This window comes from Coregonus lavaretus (genome assembly GCF_964263955.1).
Source record: "Coregonus lavaretus genome assembly, chromosome: 36".
Lineage (NCBI taxonomy): Eukaryota > Metazoa > Chordata > Actinopteri > Salmoniformes > Salmonidae > Coregonus > Coregonus lavaretus.
Genome location: NC_140023.1, coordinates 11,750,796 through 11,767,734, shown reverse-complemented (window position 1 = coordinate 11,767,734; position 16,939 = coordinate 11,750,796). Strand labels below are relative to the sequence as shown.

The window sequence follows — 16,939 nt, the reverse complement described above, 5'->3', positions numbered from 1 at the left end:
ATTTTAGTCTCATCTGACCAGAGTACCTTCTTCCATATGTTTGGGGAGTCTCCCACATGCCTTTTGGCGAACACCAAACGTGTTTGCTTATTTTTTTCTTTAAGCAAAGGCTTTTTTCTGGCCACTCTTCTGTAAAGCCCAGCTCTGTGGAGTGTACGGCTTAAAGTGGTCCTATGGACAGATACTCCAATCTCCGCTGTGGAGCTTTGCAGCTCCTTCAGGGTTATCTTTGGTCTATTTTTTTTATTTATTTTTTTGGGGTAGATCAGCTTAATATTGCAGATAGATTGTAACTTCCATCAATGTAAATGTCTGCATCACTTCCAATCCCCCATGTTTTTTATATATATACTCCCCTTTATTACTTTTCAACCCCGCCATCCTTTCCCTACTTGGGGTAAATTAGTGAACAACAATGCCCAGGCCTCTACTTCCAGCCTATACTTACTATCTACACCTTATGGACACGATCAATTTTACAATAATTCTATTTTATTTGTTTTTGCTACTGAACTTGTTCTACTCTCAACCTCTCTGATCATTTTCATGATGTCCATCCGGTTTGCTTCTATATGCCATATCTTTCTAACTGTGCTCTTTCCCAAAAGCTCCCAACATACAACCTATATACTTATTATGGACACAGTATGCTTACATTATTAGTTATCTTGTTATTATTTATTGTTATTTGTTATTAGTCCCATCCTTCAACTCCATTCAATACCTCCCATCTATCTTTTAACACCATCCATATAGGATTTCTATTTGCCATATATATTTCAACCTTACTGTGATGTTTTACAAAAGTTATGAACCTTTCTATTCTCATTGCTTCTACAGACTGTGAATTAAAAATAAACATTTTTGCTAAAAGTATTATTATATTATTGATCGATTGACTATGACTTTTCAAATCACCCAGTAATGCTATCTGCAAGGTTAGCTCCAGGTAAATATTGCAATCCTTTAGCCATTCCTGGACCTGTGTCCAAAAACAAGCTACAAATGGACAGAACCAAAACAAATGATCTAATGATTCTGTGTCTTCACAGCAAAATCTGCAGAGCTGGGAAGATTGTATCCCCCATATAAATAACATTCTATTGGTAGCAAGAATTTTATATAATAATTTAAATTGAAAGATTCTAATTTTTGAATCCGGTGTCGTTTTGCGTGTCAGTTCATAAACACAATGCCATGGGATCGGTACGTCAAAAATCTCTTCCCAACTATTTTGCAATTTATATGGGATGGCTGTCAATCCTTTGGTCCTTAAGTGAAACAGATATACTTTCTTATTAATCACAGTTTTCCTTAACCAATTATGTTCTTTAATGCAAGGCCGACAGACAAGTTCCTTACTTTCTCCCCCTTCCACTTTCCTCTTCCACTTTTGCGGTAAGGCTGCAATTATTTGGTTGTAATTTTGGGTAGAGCAGACATTTCCACATGTTTTTGTTAGCTGCATGTGCAACGTAACTCCACCAGTCCTACCGATGATATCATTTACGAAGATTATACCTTTTTTAAACATTCTGTCAAAAAATAAAGGTTTTTTGTCAATTGGTATATTTGAATTTAACCACAATATTTGTTGCATTATTTGTTCTGTCATTTCTGGAGGATTAAATTGAAATTGTAACCAACTTTCTATGGCTTGTTTTAGAAATAGTGATATTTGGGAGATTATTTCCTTTTCAAATAACTGAAAATGAGAGGTTGTAATATGAATAAACGGAAAAAGGCCATTCTTGAACATTGGGTGATACATTCTTACTAATTTGCTTGAGAACCAGTTCGGATTTAAGTATAACTTTCGTATGACTGAAGCTTTTAGTGATAGGTCTAATGCTTTAATATTTAATAATTTCTGTCTTCCGAATTCATATTCATTATATAAATAGGCCCTTTTAATTTTGTCTGGCTTGCCATTCCAAATAAAATTGTTTTTTTTTTCTCATATAATTTAAAAAACTGTTCGCTAGGCGTAGGCAAGACCATAAGCAAATAGGTAAACTGGGATAATACTAAAGAGTTAATCAGGGTGATTTTTCCACAAATTGACAGGTATTTACCTTTCCATGGTAGCAAGATCTTATCTATTTTTGAAGTGAGATCATTCATTTCCATTGGGATATGTATTCCGAGTATATCCACATCACCATCAGAACATTTTATTGGTAAACTACATGGTAATGTAAAAATTGTATTTTTTTGTGATCCAATACGTAATATAGTACATTTGTCATAATTTGGTTGTAATCCAGATAGGTTAGAAAATGTATCTATATCCTCTATGAGGCTGTGGAGGGATTCTAGTTGTGGATTTAAAATAAAACATGAATCATCAGCGTACAATGACACCTTTGTTTTTAAGCCCTGGATTTCTAATCCTCTGATATTATTATTGGATCTGATTTTAATAGCTAACATCTCGATGGCCACAATAAATAGATATGCCGATAGTGGACAACCTTGTTTCACTCCTCTTGACAGTTTAAAACTTTCTGAGAAATAGCCATTATTTACTATTTTACCTAGGGTTATTATACATGATTTTGACCCCTTTTTATAAGAGATTCTCCAAAATTGAAATGCTCCAGGCATTTATATATAAACCCCAGTCGTACTTTATCAAATGCCTTTTCGAAGTCTGCTATGAATAGCAGGCCTGGTTTCCCACATTTTCCATAGTGTTCTATTGTTTCCAATACTTGCCTTATATTATCTCCAATGTATCTTCCATGTAAAAAACCTGTCTGATTAGAATGAATAATATCCGACAATACCTTTTTAATTCTATGCGCTATACATTTTGCTAGAATTTTTGCATCACAACACTGAAGTGTAAGGGACCTCCAATTTTTATAATGGACTGGATCTTTATATTTTCCACTTGTATCCTGTTTCAGTAATAATGAGATCAGACCTTCTTCTTTAGTGTCAGATAATCTACCATTTACATAGGAGTGGTTAAAACATGCTAATAACGGTCCTCTTAGTATATCAAAAAAGATATTTGTTCTAATTATAAATAAATTATCATCCAATAGGCTTTGATTACATTTCCAATATCCTTGCCCACGTGGAAATTCAGTAAGAGTAATGTATATGCCAATTATATGATGGTCCGACCGCATTCTGTCCCCTATCAACACTTTTTAAACTTTTGGTGCCAATGAGAATGAGATAAGAAATAAATCAATACGACTAGCTTGATTGAGTCTCCGCCATGTATATCTCACTAGATCAGTATATTTAAGCCTCCATATATCTACTATTTCTAATGTATCCATGACATTCACAATTTCCTTAAGAGCATGTGGGTGATTGTTTGTGGTGTGATTTCCTTTACGGTCCATGGAGCTATTTAAAACAGTATTATAATCCCCTACCATAATAATAATGTCTTGAATTGCTTGCAGGGTTGATAATTTATTATATATATATATATTGTCAAAGAAGTGTGGATCATCATTATTTGGTCCGTAAAGGTTAATGAGCCATATCTGTTTATGGTCCAATAACATATTTAAAATAATCCATCTACCTTGCGTATCTATTTGGACAATTTGCACATTCGGATCGAAATTACTATTAGTTAATATCATCACCCCTTTAGAATTTCTTTGCCCATGGGAGAAGTATATTCCCCCCCATTCCCTTTTCCACTTCATCTCGAATTGTTGAATGAGTTTCCTGTATACAATAAATATTATATTCCTTCTCTTTGAGCCATGTAAATATTGTTCTTCTTTTGTTATTATCAGCTAAGCCAGTACAATTATAACTGGCTATACTTATTTCACCATACACCATAATGAGATACACGTTTCAAGTATATTTATCATTATATATGTTTGTAAATGTACCAATAAAAAATACCGTAATGATTGAGTGTCCATATAGCTGTACCGTGATATTTGCATTGCTACTGAGTAACCCTTCAATTGTTCTCCACTAATTCCCCCGCTAAAGCCATTCCCCATCCCAAGTTGAGCCGTCATCCCGGTTATCGGCATCCCACCCACGTCCCTCCGGATCCCTAAGGTCCTGAGAGGCCAGGACCCATCCATCGAAAACAGCAGACAGTGCCACCCACAAAACAGAAGCAGATTAACCGCCAAAAGCATTTCCAATGCTGTCACCTATATATATATATATATATATATATATATATATATATATATATATATATATATATATATATATATATAACTATTTTTAAAAAATGATGCATATCCTATTTTCCATAATTATCAATTAATACGTAATAATGTCGGCAGTTCATGCGTAGGATTTTAACATATAACCCGGATTGCCATTGTATTACATTTAATTTATTCACAAGCAATTATTGTCCTAGCAAATAATTCCCGTTGTCCATCCCATACACCCCCCCCCCCCCTCCCACAACCGATGCCGGACAAACACACACGCACATACTCACATACTCCAACACACTCAACCCCCCTCCTCCACAATCCACCATAAAATCAGATACTCAATGGCTGTTATATCCCAGAGCCCAACTCAAGAAAGGACCTGATTTACGAGTGCACATACAGTTAAAGCTGATTGAGAAAGCATGCAGATTGAGCAGAAATTGACAACAATGTGAGATTTGATTAATCTACTTAATCTATGTCAAGTCCTAGGTGATGGAGATCAGATCCACCCTCTTCACCTGAGACACAAACACTCTGATCCCCTGTTGTAACCATTTTCCCAAGCATCTCCGTGCAGTCAGACCTTTGATTATTTTGTGCCACCTGGGCCACAATGATAAACCCCCTCTCTGATTGTCCGAGTATGACCCCCTCCCTATGGGTTACTGCAGCCAGTGTTGCCAGCACTGCCACTACCTGGGTGGGGGTACCCCACCAGAATCCCCACTGGCTAGGTAAAAGGTCGTCAAGGTTCTCATTAGCAGCTTTGAGAATTTCCTTGTATACAGTATAATGCTCTCCCATCAGGGGGCTCTGGCTCAAGTAGGTCTCTGACCGCATTTATTTATCTGTTTAGGCTGCATACTCACAGCAGGTCCATAAAATAGATGGGAACTTCTCTTTGGTGTATAGGTCGCTCAGATGGGTGTCCAGGATATAGGGTTAGGGATCTTTCCATCATGATAGGACAATAAAACATTAGATTAGATGTATACTATATTTAACAATGTATATCCCACATCTATACAAAATTGAAAGCTCTCTCTCACTACCCCTGCTCATAGACCCCCGTTGGCTCTGGGATATGCAACCATTTCCCCTCTCACTCACTTAACGGCGCACCTTTTCAAACACAAAAATGCACACCACATGGTTGACTGCGGAAGAAATGGGCCGAGCATGCAAACGCACCCGCATCCACACCTGCCGCAATGGGGAAAGGACGCCAGAGAGAACACAGAACCGACCACAACAACCATCCGCCAAAACAAGAACCGCCCGCCAAAAAAGCCATGTTCTAATTATTTGTGTTTAAAGATGTATTATTCTGCTTGTTATCGTTTCTTTTTATATCGTTTTATCCTTTTATAAAATACTATACTTACTATAAATGTTCTTTAATATTACAATCCCTATCATTGCTAGGATTGGGTGCTCCATTATTCGACTCCTCTATTACAACTTTTAGAATAGCCATGGAGTAGTCTTTGTGTCTTTGAACATTTGGTTGTCGATATACAGTTTATCCACCACGAGTGCAACACATTTCCCTTTTAATCTGTTTTCCTTGAAGATTGGATACAGAACTTTGCACCTTTCTGCAATCATTCATGCCTATTTTCGTGCCAGCATGTCTTTTCCCTAGGCTTTTAACCATTGCTTTATCCTTAATAAATGCAAATTTGGCAACGATTGGGCGCTCATATTTCTGTCCTCTTTTTCCGAAACGGTGTACACGTTCGAGTTGGATTTTATCGACAGCCTCGAGTGGGATTTGTAGCGCTGTATGCAGGAAGTCCTTCATAATATTCTCTGTTATTTCTCCCTCCTTTTCCTGAATACCCGTAAGTACTAGATTTTCTCTCATCGATCTAGTTTGGATGTCTAGTAAGGCTTCTTTCAGAAGGTTGTTCTCCTTTTTAAGTTCCCTAACGTCTGTTTCCATCTTAGAGACTGTCACTTTTAATTTTTTGGTTTCTTTCTCCATTACCAAAGCTTTTTCGTCACTCATTTGAAGACTCGCTTTCAACTCTTTTACGTCCTTACTGACCAATTCTAGTATGCCCAATTTGTCATTTGTCGACTTCAACAGGTCGCTTTCCACACTTACCAGACCCAGTGGTGAAAAGAAGATTGTGAGGTGAATGCACCTATTTGTAAGTCGCTCTGGATAAGAGCGTCTGCTAAATGATGTAAATGTAAATGTAAAAGCATATATCATCTGTATCAGTCGACGAGTCGCGTTTCCTCTTGGGGATCTGCTCTCCTCGCTTATCTTCCGCCATGTTTGGGTATTGCGTGTTGTTGTAATATTTGTCAATATATTTCTCTAGTCTTATGATCTGTTTTGTGTTATTATCCAGATTGTATTATATTAACTGCATATATATGAAATGCTAATATTTAGTCTAACTTACTGATTTGGAATATTATGTTTTTATCTTGAGGTGGTTTGTACCGCTTTTCTATTCAATACGCCATCTTGCCTACGCGCGCCTCTCTGATTAATGCCCTCCTTGCCTGGTCTGTGAGTTTTGGTGGGCGGCCCTCTCTTGGCAGGTTTGTTGTGGTGCCATATTCTTTCAATTTTTTAATAATGGATTTAATGGTGCTCCATGGGGGGATGTTCAAAGTTTCAGATATTTTTTATAACCCATCCCTGATCTGTACTTCTCCACAACTTTGTCCCTGACCTGTTTGGAGAGCTCCTTGGTCTTCATGGTGCTGCTTGCTTGGTGGTGCCCCTTGCTTAGTGGTGTGACTCTGGGGCCTTTCAGAACAGGTGTATATATACTGAGATCATGTGACAGATCATGTGACACTTAGATTGCACACAGGTGGACTTTATTTAACTAATTGTGTGACTTCTGATGGTAATTGGTTGCACCAGATCTTATTTAGGGGCTTCATAGCAAAGGGGGTGAATACATATGCACGCACCATTTTTTCTGTTATATATTTTTTAGAATTTTTTGAAACAAGTTATTTTTTAAATTTTACTTAACCAATTTAAGTAAATGTCAAGTCGATGTCAAGTCCATGTTTTCATTAAGTCACATTTTTCATAGAAAGTGGGCATGATTGTATTCATATGATCATTATTTCCTGAATGAATAACATTGAATTGGCTTCAACTTTCAACCCCAGCAGGTAAAGGAGGCTAACAAATACAGTTTGTTGGCTTTAGTATCCCCATCAGCACACAGCTCACTGATGTGGTTGTTAGGAGTCACAATGAGACACAACTCAACACCTATGAGTCTGCCCTTGGAATTAATAATAGCACCTAGTTAGTATTCAGCCAGTGGATTGGTGTGTAAAAATACACTAATGAAATGTGAAAATATAAGGTGCAGGTTAACGGATTAGGCCTATTCCCTGTGCAAATCCTGCAGCATGACTGAATTTACTGTGCCGTGGCTGCCTAATATAAAAAGCCATGTCCTCTTAATAGAAGGAATGGAGCCTGGATTCAAAAGGTCTCTTCTCAAAGGCCCAGTGCAGTCAAAAACAAAAACAAAAAGCAAGTACATGGCAATACCACGGAGAGGAGATACTAACTTTCCATGTGTAACTTACTGAAGCCACGTCAGTCTGAATGTGTTGTCTTATGGATCTGAATGTACAATATGTCCATCCATATTTTTACACCCAAATATCCAGTCAATCAGTCACTCTCAGGTTAAGCTGGTGCAGGAGATTAAAACACTTCCTGAACCAAGTTAAGGCTTGAATAAATCAGTTCTACTTTGATTTAAAGCCCCTTTAGGCTTATTTAACACTCATCTAACATAGTCATAAACTATGCAGAATTATCACCTTCACAATCACTGCCTAATACATAAATACTGAACAAAATGCAGGTGTCGGCTTGTGTCAACAACACCAGGCACAGAATGATTATGCAGTAACATATCCGCTTCTGTATATATGCAACATTTATGAATGTCCATGCAATATTTATGAATGTGGTTCTTATGATAACCCACAGTGGTTTTGAATGTTTTACGCAGTGCTAACTGTACATAGGGCTTTTAGACTCATGTACTGCAATATACGAAATTGTGTGGAGAGACCTTACCAGGGACCTATGACCTGGGTCATATACTCATATACTCTGTCCTCTGTGCTGCAGACCCACTGTGTTCACTCAACCTGTTATATTATGTAATACAGGCTGAGAGAGAGAGAGAGAGAGAGACAGAGAGAGAGAGAGAGAGAGAGAGAGAGAGAGAGAGAGAGAGAGAGAGAGAGAGAGAGAGAGAGAGATAACATTCTCCCCTGTGGCACACAGCAGGGTTTGCATTCCTCTGCCATGTCTCGTCAACTTCACTCTGAGTTTGGCCCCGGGGCCTGGCACCCGCTGACACCTCTGTGTGACGCTCTGCACACTGGCATGTCATTCACCCTCTCTCATGCTGACACGGAGAGAGTCTCTTTCTGTCCTTGTTTTTCTCTCCCATTTTCTGTCTCTTTTTCTCTGTTTCTCTCTTACCGCCTCCTCTCTCTGCCTGTGCCTCTTTTTCTTCACTCTCACGCTCTCTGTCTCTCTCACTCTCTCTCTCTCTCTCTCTCTCTCTCTCTGTCTCTCTCTCTCTCTCTTTCTCTCTCGCCCTCAGGGAGTTCATCCCTCCTCATTTTCCTGTTCATCTTATCTAAATATGAAAGGCTTTGGAAACAGCCCCCCTTGTCCCTCCTCCATGCTACATGGTTCTGGACTATGTATAATTGAATCCTAGAATACACCCACTTGTTTGGCTCACACTAATTTAAGTTCCTTGTTAGCCATGTCCCCCTGGATTGACTTGTTGTTGTCCCTTTGCAGTTCAGTTTTGGGGTGGTTGCAGACTACTGAACTCCAAATTGTAGGTGTGCTCTGTATTCTGTCTTGTTCATGCACACACACACACATCCTTTGGGATTTCTCAGTCGCTAACACCCTCGGGCCAAGCTGCTTTTGAGCGCGACCGCAACCAGTCAACTCTGGCCGCTCTGCACTGGAGTGTGGTCTCAGCAGGAATGCAGCATGTTAGCGTAACGCGTGATAGCCTGAATCAAATCAAATCCAAATGTATTTGTCATATGCTTCGTAAACAACAGGTGTAGACTAAAAGTGAAGTGCTTAATTACGGGCCTTTCCCAACAATGCAGAGAGAAAGAAAATAGAGAAATAAAATAAAAGTAAAATGCGTAATAAAAAATAATAAATAAACAATGAGCTACAATAACTTGGCTATATACACCAGTACTGAGTCGATGTACAGGGTTATGAGGTACTGTAATTGAGGTAGATACACTACATTACTAAAAGTATGTGGATATCTCCTCGTCGAACATCTCATTCCAAAATCACGGGCATTAATATGGAGATGGTCCCCCTTTGCTGCTATAACAGCCTCCACTCTTCTGGGAAGGCTTTCCACTAGATGTTGGAACATTGCTGTGGGGACTTGCTTCCATTCAGCCACAAGAGCATTAGTGAGGACAGGCACTGATGTTGGCCGATTAGGCCTGGCTCGCAGTCCGCGTTCCAATTCATCCCAAAGGTGTTCGATGGGGTTGAGGTCAGGGCTCTGTGCAGGCCAGTCAAGTTCTTCCAAACCGATCTCGACCAACCATTTCTGTATGGACCTCACTTTGTGCACAGGGGCATTGTCAAGCTGAAACTTCCCCAAACTGTTGCCACAAAGTTTAGAATGTAATTGTATGCTGTAACGTTATGATTTCCCTTCACTGGAACTAAGTGGTCTAGCCCGAACCATGAAAAACAGCCCCACACCATTACTCATCCTCCACAAACAGTACAGTTGGCACTACGCATTGGGGCAGATAGCGTTCTCCTGGAATCTGCCAAATGTAGATTTGTCCGTCGGATTGCCAGATGGTGAAGTGTGATTCATCACTCCAGAGAATGCGTTTCCACTGCTCCAGAGTCCAATGGCGGCGAGCTTTACACCACTCCAGCTGACGCTTGGCATTGCATATGGTGATCTTAGGCTTGTGTGCGTCTGCTCGGCCATGGAAACCCATTTCATGAAGCTCCCGACGAACAGTTCTTGTTCTGACCTTCCTTCCAGAGGCAGTTTGGAACTCAGTAGTGAGTGTTGCAACTGAGGACAGAGGATTTCTACGCGCTACGCGCTTCAGCACTCGGCGGTCCCGTTCTGTGAGCTTGTGTGGCCTACCACTTTGCGGCTGAGCCATTGTTGCTCCTGGACGTTTCCACTTCACAATAACAGCACTCATAGTTGACCGGGGCAGCTCTAGCAGTGTAGAAATTTGACGAACTGACTTGTTGGAAAGGTGGCATCCTATGATGGTGCCACGTTGAAAGTCACTGAGCTCTTCAGTATGGGCCATTCTACTGCCAATGTTTGTCTATAGAGATTGCATTGCTGTGTGCTCAATTTTATACACCTGTCAGCAACGGGTGTGGCTGAAATAACCGTATCCACTAATTTAGGGGTGTCCACATACTTTTGTATATATAGTGTATGTACATATACAGTAACTAGGAATAAGTAATAAACAGTAGCAGCAGAGTATGTGATGTGTCAAAAAAGTTGGGTCAATGCAGATAGTCCAGGTAGCTATTTGGTTAACTATATAATGAACTATAACGAGTCTTATGGCTTGGGGTAAAGGCTGTTCAGGGTCCTGTTGGTTCCAGACTTGATGCATCGGTACCATTTGCCCTGCGGTAGCAGAGAAAACAGTCTATGACTTGGGTGGCTGGAGTTTTTGACCATTTTTAGGGCCTTCCTCTGACACCGTCTAGTATAGAAGTCCTGGATGGCAGGGAGCTCGGCCCCAATGATGTACTGGGCCATACACATTACCCTCTGTAGCGCCTTGCTGTATGGATGCCAAGCAGTTGCCATAACAAGCGGGGATGCAGCCAGTCAAGATGCTCTAAGTGGTGCAGCTGTAGAACTTCTTGAGGATCTGAGGGCCCATGACAAATCTTTTCAGCCTCTTGAGGGGGAAGAGGCGTTGTCATGCCCTCTTCACAACTGTGTTGGTGTGTGTGGACAATGATAGATCCTTAGTGATGTGGACACCGAGAACTTGAAGCTCAGGACCTACAGCCCTGTCAATGTGAATGGGGGCGTGCTTGGCCCTTCGTTTCGTGTAATCCATGATCAGCTCCTTTGTCTTGCTGACGTTGAGGTAGAGGTTGTTGTCTTGTCACCACACTGCAAGGTCTCTGACCTCCTTCCTAAAGGCTGTCTCATCGTTGTCGGTGATCAGGCCTACCACCGGCGTGTCATCATCAGCAAACTTAATGATGGTGTTGGAGTCGTGCGCGGCCACGCAGTCGTGGGGACTAAGCACACACCCCTTAGGGGCCCCAGTGTTGAAGGTCAGTGTGGCAGATTTGTTGTTGCCTAACCTCACAACCAGGGGGCGGCCCGTCAGGAAATCCAGGATCCAGTTGCAGAGAGAGGTGTTCAGCCCCAGGGTCCTTAGGTTAGTGATGAGCTTGAAGGCCATTATGCTGTTGCACGCTGATCTGTAGTCAATGAACAGCATTCTCACATAGGTGTTCCTCTTGTCCAGGTGGGAAAGGGCAGTGTGGAGTGCAATAGAGATTGCGTCATCTGTGGATCTCTTGGGGCAGTATGCGAATTGGAGTGGGTCCAGGGTGTCTTGGATGATGGTGTTGATGTGAGCCATGAAAAGCCTTTCAAAGCATTTCATGGTTACAGATGTGAGTGCTGTGGGGCGATAGTCATTTAGAGAGGTTACTTTGGCGTTCTTGGGCACAGGGACTATGGTGGTCTGCTTGAAAGGTATTACAGACTGGGTCAGGGGGAGGTTGAAAATATCAGTGAAAACACTTGCCAGCTGGTCAGCGCATGCTCTGAGTACGCGTCCTGGTAATCCGTCTGGCCCTGCGGCTTTCTGAATGTTAACCTGTTTAAAGGTCTTACTCACATCGGCTACGGAGAGTGTGATCACACAGTGGTCTGCAACCCTTTAGCTTCAACTAGCAGCATTTAGTACTTATAGTAGCATTAGCCTCAATTCACAATCTCATCCGATGTTTGACTTCATGTCCAGGCAGCAACATATTAGCTTCAACCCTGTAAGCCTGTTGCTCTGCTGCTGCACTCCTACACATTAGTGTCAATGGGCAACAGAGTCATTAGTACACAGTACCGTTGTACACTGAGTGTACAAAACATTAAGAACACCCGCTCTTTCCATGACATACACTGACCAGGTAAATCCGGGTGAAAGCTATGATCTCACACAGCAGCACCTCAGAGCATTAGCTTCCGTAACAATTTAATGGCTTGTCATTTAGTCTGTGTTGGCCTTTGCCAACTTTCTCTCCATTATCCTTCTTAAAGCTTCTACAAAGAGCACACTTCTCATGGATAGGCTTGATTCATAGTGAGTGTGAAGCAGAGGGTCTGTAATTATAGCAAAAGTCTGTGAAAGGCTTAGACAGCAAGAACCCAGGTGTGAATTGGAGCTGTGATTTATTCATCCATGCATGCTTACTGATGTGATACTAGAATTTGTTCAATGTCAGGACTTAATGTCCATGCTTTGCATAAGTACACAGGAAGGTATGCTGTCTCAGTGGAAATTATTACAGATTTCTGCACATGCTGTATCAAAATTACTATTGACCTTCTGTCTCTCAATACATTGTTTCCTTAGATACACATTGTTTTCTAAGCCACCTGATATTCACTTTTAGATTAAATGTAAGACACTTTCATCTCTCACTTCTTCAGTTTATCTCCCTGACAGTCAAACGGTTGTTGCATGTTGTCTAGCAGGGATAGTTGTACTAATATTATATCATACACTTACTGTATGTGTCTCATGAATAAAGCCAGTTGTTGTAAAGGAGATGGCTTTATCTTTTTCCCAGTGCAAATGCCTCATACTGACCTCCACGTTCAATATGGGAAATGGATCTCCTCTGTGGTTCCTCTTATTAAATCACTTTTATAAGAACAAACCCTGGAGTAAAAGTCTGACTCTGTTTTGACGTTTGTTCTTACCTGAAGGCTTGCTTTATTATTGATGCTATAATATGCATGGAACTCATGGGGGTCAGGGAAGACAAGAAGGAGTAATGAAATGACAGCGTTGACGCGGTGGTTTAAACTGCCTTGGGTTGCCAATTTGGTTTACAGCTGGGAGACACTTCTTTATCTTTCACTTCCTCTACTGCGGAAGGTTCTGTATCCCTGACACTGAATGGAATTTATTGTACATAATAGAATACAACTCCTACACCTTATGATTTGATCGCTACTTTTCCCCACAAAGCTTTCACAAGGGAAAGCTTTTTATCTCTTGATATGATTGACTGTAGGCTGAAGTGGGACTAGTCTTGAAGCAAACCGAGACACACACACACACACACACACACACACTGACAGTATTACAAAAGCACACACAGTAAGATGGCATTATCAACTTAAATCACCCCATGCCGACACTCTGCCGAGCTAGCATTCAGCGCTATTTATGGCATCCGCTATTTCTATTGAGACACATGATAAGCTTATCTGTCGTAGATGTGGATGAGAATGCATTCTTTATGTGTGATAGTCAGCCATGGATGTTAGCTGTTATTAGCCATTGTCTCTCCTATTATGGAAATAACAACTCAGGCTATCTCATGCTATTCACAGCACAATAGAGGAAATGTTAAATATTAAGGACATTGTTGCAAACTTTTTTTTATCTTGACAACCTGAAGACATCGACTTAATGTGCACTTGAACTTGTCAAGCTAAGATAAAGTGATAATTGCTATTGTAGAAACTTTGAATGTTTGAATATAGTTTCCTTTAGTGCAATTTTCATTTGTGCCATATTCAACAGTGTGTCTGCTAAATGTGGTGGTAAGGCGCATAGTGTCAAAGAATTTGATTTTGTCACAATGGATTTTTTCAGTGGAAGTTGTCAGTGGTAATGTGTCCAGGGATATTTAGTCATATTGGATGTCATCTCTGTCTCCAGGTTTGCTCCTGTCAGTGAGCTGGCCCCAGTAGGCAGACCGGTGGGCAGCATCCTGGCAGCCGCCATGAACCAGACAATCTTCTACTCCATTGTGGGAGGAAACGAAGGTGGTAAGTGCAGAAATGTACCTTCCAGTGCTATAGATAAAATAAACACTCGCCAAAATAGGAAAAGGTCACATTTCTGTCTTACTTTCTTGCAATAATGTACAATCCATGGAAATTGCAGAGAAATGGCCTGAAACAAAAAATTGGCTGCACTTTACTTGTGGTAAAAGTAACTATTGTTAAAGTAACTATTTTTTACCACAGTGGAAGTTTCCTTTTATCACAGTCTATTTCCATTGTCTATGAAGTTAACGTGCAATAGTCTTCGTCAATGTGTGATGCACAGTCTACTCCTGATTAATGCATCGACTTGGGAATGTCCTAAATTAGTGCTTTAAACCTGAGCATCTGGAAGTAGTGAAATTAAATGTAAAATGGGGCTAGTGAACTGCATCACACTTAAACAGTGTGTGCATGTACAGTATCAGCAGCAGGCTGCAAAATGTCAAAATAAAAAAAGGATAGGTTATAATCTTTCTGGTTGGCAGTTGGCACACCCACAGATGCAAAATTAACCTATTTTTTTAATCCAATGTTGATCCTTTCAGTGAGTGCTGCCAATATCTTCGTCATGTTGTACTGATAGTTTTTTGATTGGTTGCAGGTCAGTTCCAAGTGAATAACCGGACAGGTGTTATCTCCACGGCTAAGACTCTGGATTATGAGAATGTCACCAGCTACGTGCTCAGGGTCCAGGCTGACTCCATGGTCGTGGTCATGGCCCAACTGCGGGTTCCCTCCAAATGTAAGAGGGGGGTATTGAACTGGTGTAGGGGGCTGGGACACTACATCAAGTGCTCACCTTTCCAGCTAGATACAGTGCCTTGCAAAAGTATTCATCCCCATTGGCATTTTTCCTATTTTGTTGCATTACAACCTGTAATTTAAATGGATTTTTATTTGGATTTCATGTAATGGACATACACAAAATAGTTCAAATTGGTGAAGTGGAATGAAAAAAATAACTTGTTTCAAAAAATTATTAAAAATAAATAACGGAAAAGTGATGCATGCATATGTATTCACACCCTTTGCTATGAAGCCCCTAAATAAGATCTGGTGCAACCAATTACCTTCAGAAGTCACATAATTAGTTAAATAAAGTCCACCTGTGTGCAATCTAAGTGTCACATGATCTGTCACATGATCTCAGTATATGTACACCTGTTCTGAAAGGCCCCAGAGTCTGCAACACCACTAAGCAAGGGGCACCACCAATCAAGCGGCACCATGAAGACAAAGGAGCTCTCCAAACAGGTCAGGGACAAAGTTGTGGAGAAGTACAGATCAGGGTTGGGTTATTAAAAAATATTCGAAACTTTGAACATCCCACAGAGCACAATTAAATCCATTATTAAAAAATGGAAAGAATATGGCACCACAACAAACCTGCCAAGAGAGGGCCGCCCACCAAAACCAGGCAAGGAGGACATTAATCAGAGAGGCAACAAAGAGACCAAAGATAACCCTGAAGGAGCTGCAAAGCCAAAAGGCATGTGGGAGACTCCCCAAACATATGGAAGAAGGTACTCTGGTCAGATGAAACTAAAATTGAGCTTTTTGGCCATCAAGGAAAACGCTATGTCTGGCGCAAACCCAACACCTCTCATCACCCGGAGAACACCATCCCCACAGTGAAGAATGGTGGTGGCAGCATCATGCTGTGGGAATGTTTTTCATCAGCAAGGACTGGGAAACTGGTCAGAATTGAAGGAATGATGGATGGCGCTAAATACAGGGAAATTCTTGTTTCAGTCTTCCAGAGATTTGAGACTGGGACGGAGGTTCACCTTCCAGCAGGACAATGACCCTAAGCATACTGTTAAAGCAACACTCAAGTGGTTTAAGGGGAAATATTTAAATGTCTTGGAATGGCCTAGTCAAAGCAAAGACCTCAATCCAATTGAGAATCTGTGGTATGACTTAAAGATTGCTGTACACCAGCATAACCCATCCAACTTGAAAGAGCTGGAGCAGTTTTGCCTTGAAGAATGAGCAACAATTCCAGTGGCTAGATGTGCCAAGCTTATAGAGACATACCTCAAGAGACTTGCAGCTGTAATTGCTGCAAAAGGTGGCTCTACAAAGTATTGACTTTGGGGGGGTGAATAGTTATGCACGCTCAAGTTTTCTGTTTTTTTGTCTTATTTCTTTTTTGTTTCACAATCAAAAATATGTTGCATCTTCAAAGTGGTAGGCATGTTGTGTAAATCAAATGATACAAACCCCCAAAAAATCAATTTTAATTCCAAGTTGTAAGGAAACAAAATAGGAAAAATGCCAAGGGGGGTGAATATTTTCACAAGCCACTGTAATGTGGTTGTCCTTGGTATTAAGAGGAAATCAAGGCATATTTATACAATTATTAGTCATTTAGCAGACACTCTTATCCAGAAGAACTTACAGGAGCAATTAGGTGTAAGTACCTTCTTCAAGGGCACATCGACAGTTTTTCCACCTAGTCGGCTCAGGGATTCGAACCATCAACCTTTTGGTTACTGGCCCAACGGTCTTAACTTCTAGGCTAACTGCCCCCCATTGTGGGGTAAAATACTTTTTGGCCCACATCAGATAAACCCTCTTCACCTCATATCTGTAATTATTCGAATGCAGAGCAGGCCGCCGTGTGATTTTTCATTATGTTTTACAACTTTATTGAGTTCAAATAAT

General features: G+C 40.7%; 1 protein-coding gene across 1 annotated transcript in view; it reads left to right on the top strand.

The window, feature by feature from the left end:
- Nucleotides 1-16,939, top strand: part of LOC311110814 (protocadherin-15-like) — a gene marked incomplete at both ends in the record, with an annotated part of 245,784 nt that overhangs the window by 180,774 nt on the left and 48,071 nt on the right. Inside the window, 2 exons of the mRNA XM_084153381.1 lie at nucleotides 14,163-14,272; nucleotides 14,874-15,014. Coding sequence (XP_084009507.1) covers nucleotides 14,163-14,272; nucleotides 14,874-15,014 — 251 coding nt within the window. The remainder of the gene's footprint in view (nucleotides 1-14,162; nucleotides 14,273-14,873; nucleotides 15,015-16,939) is intronic.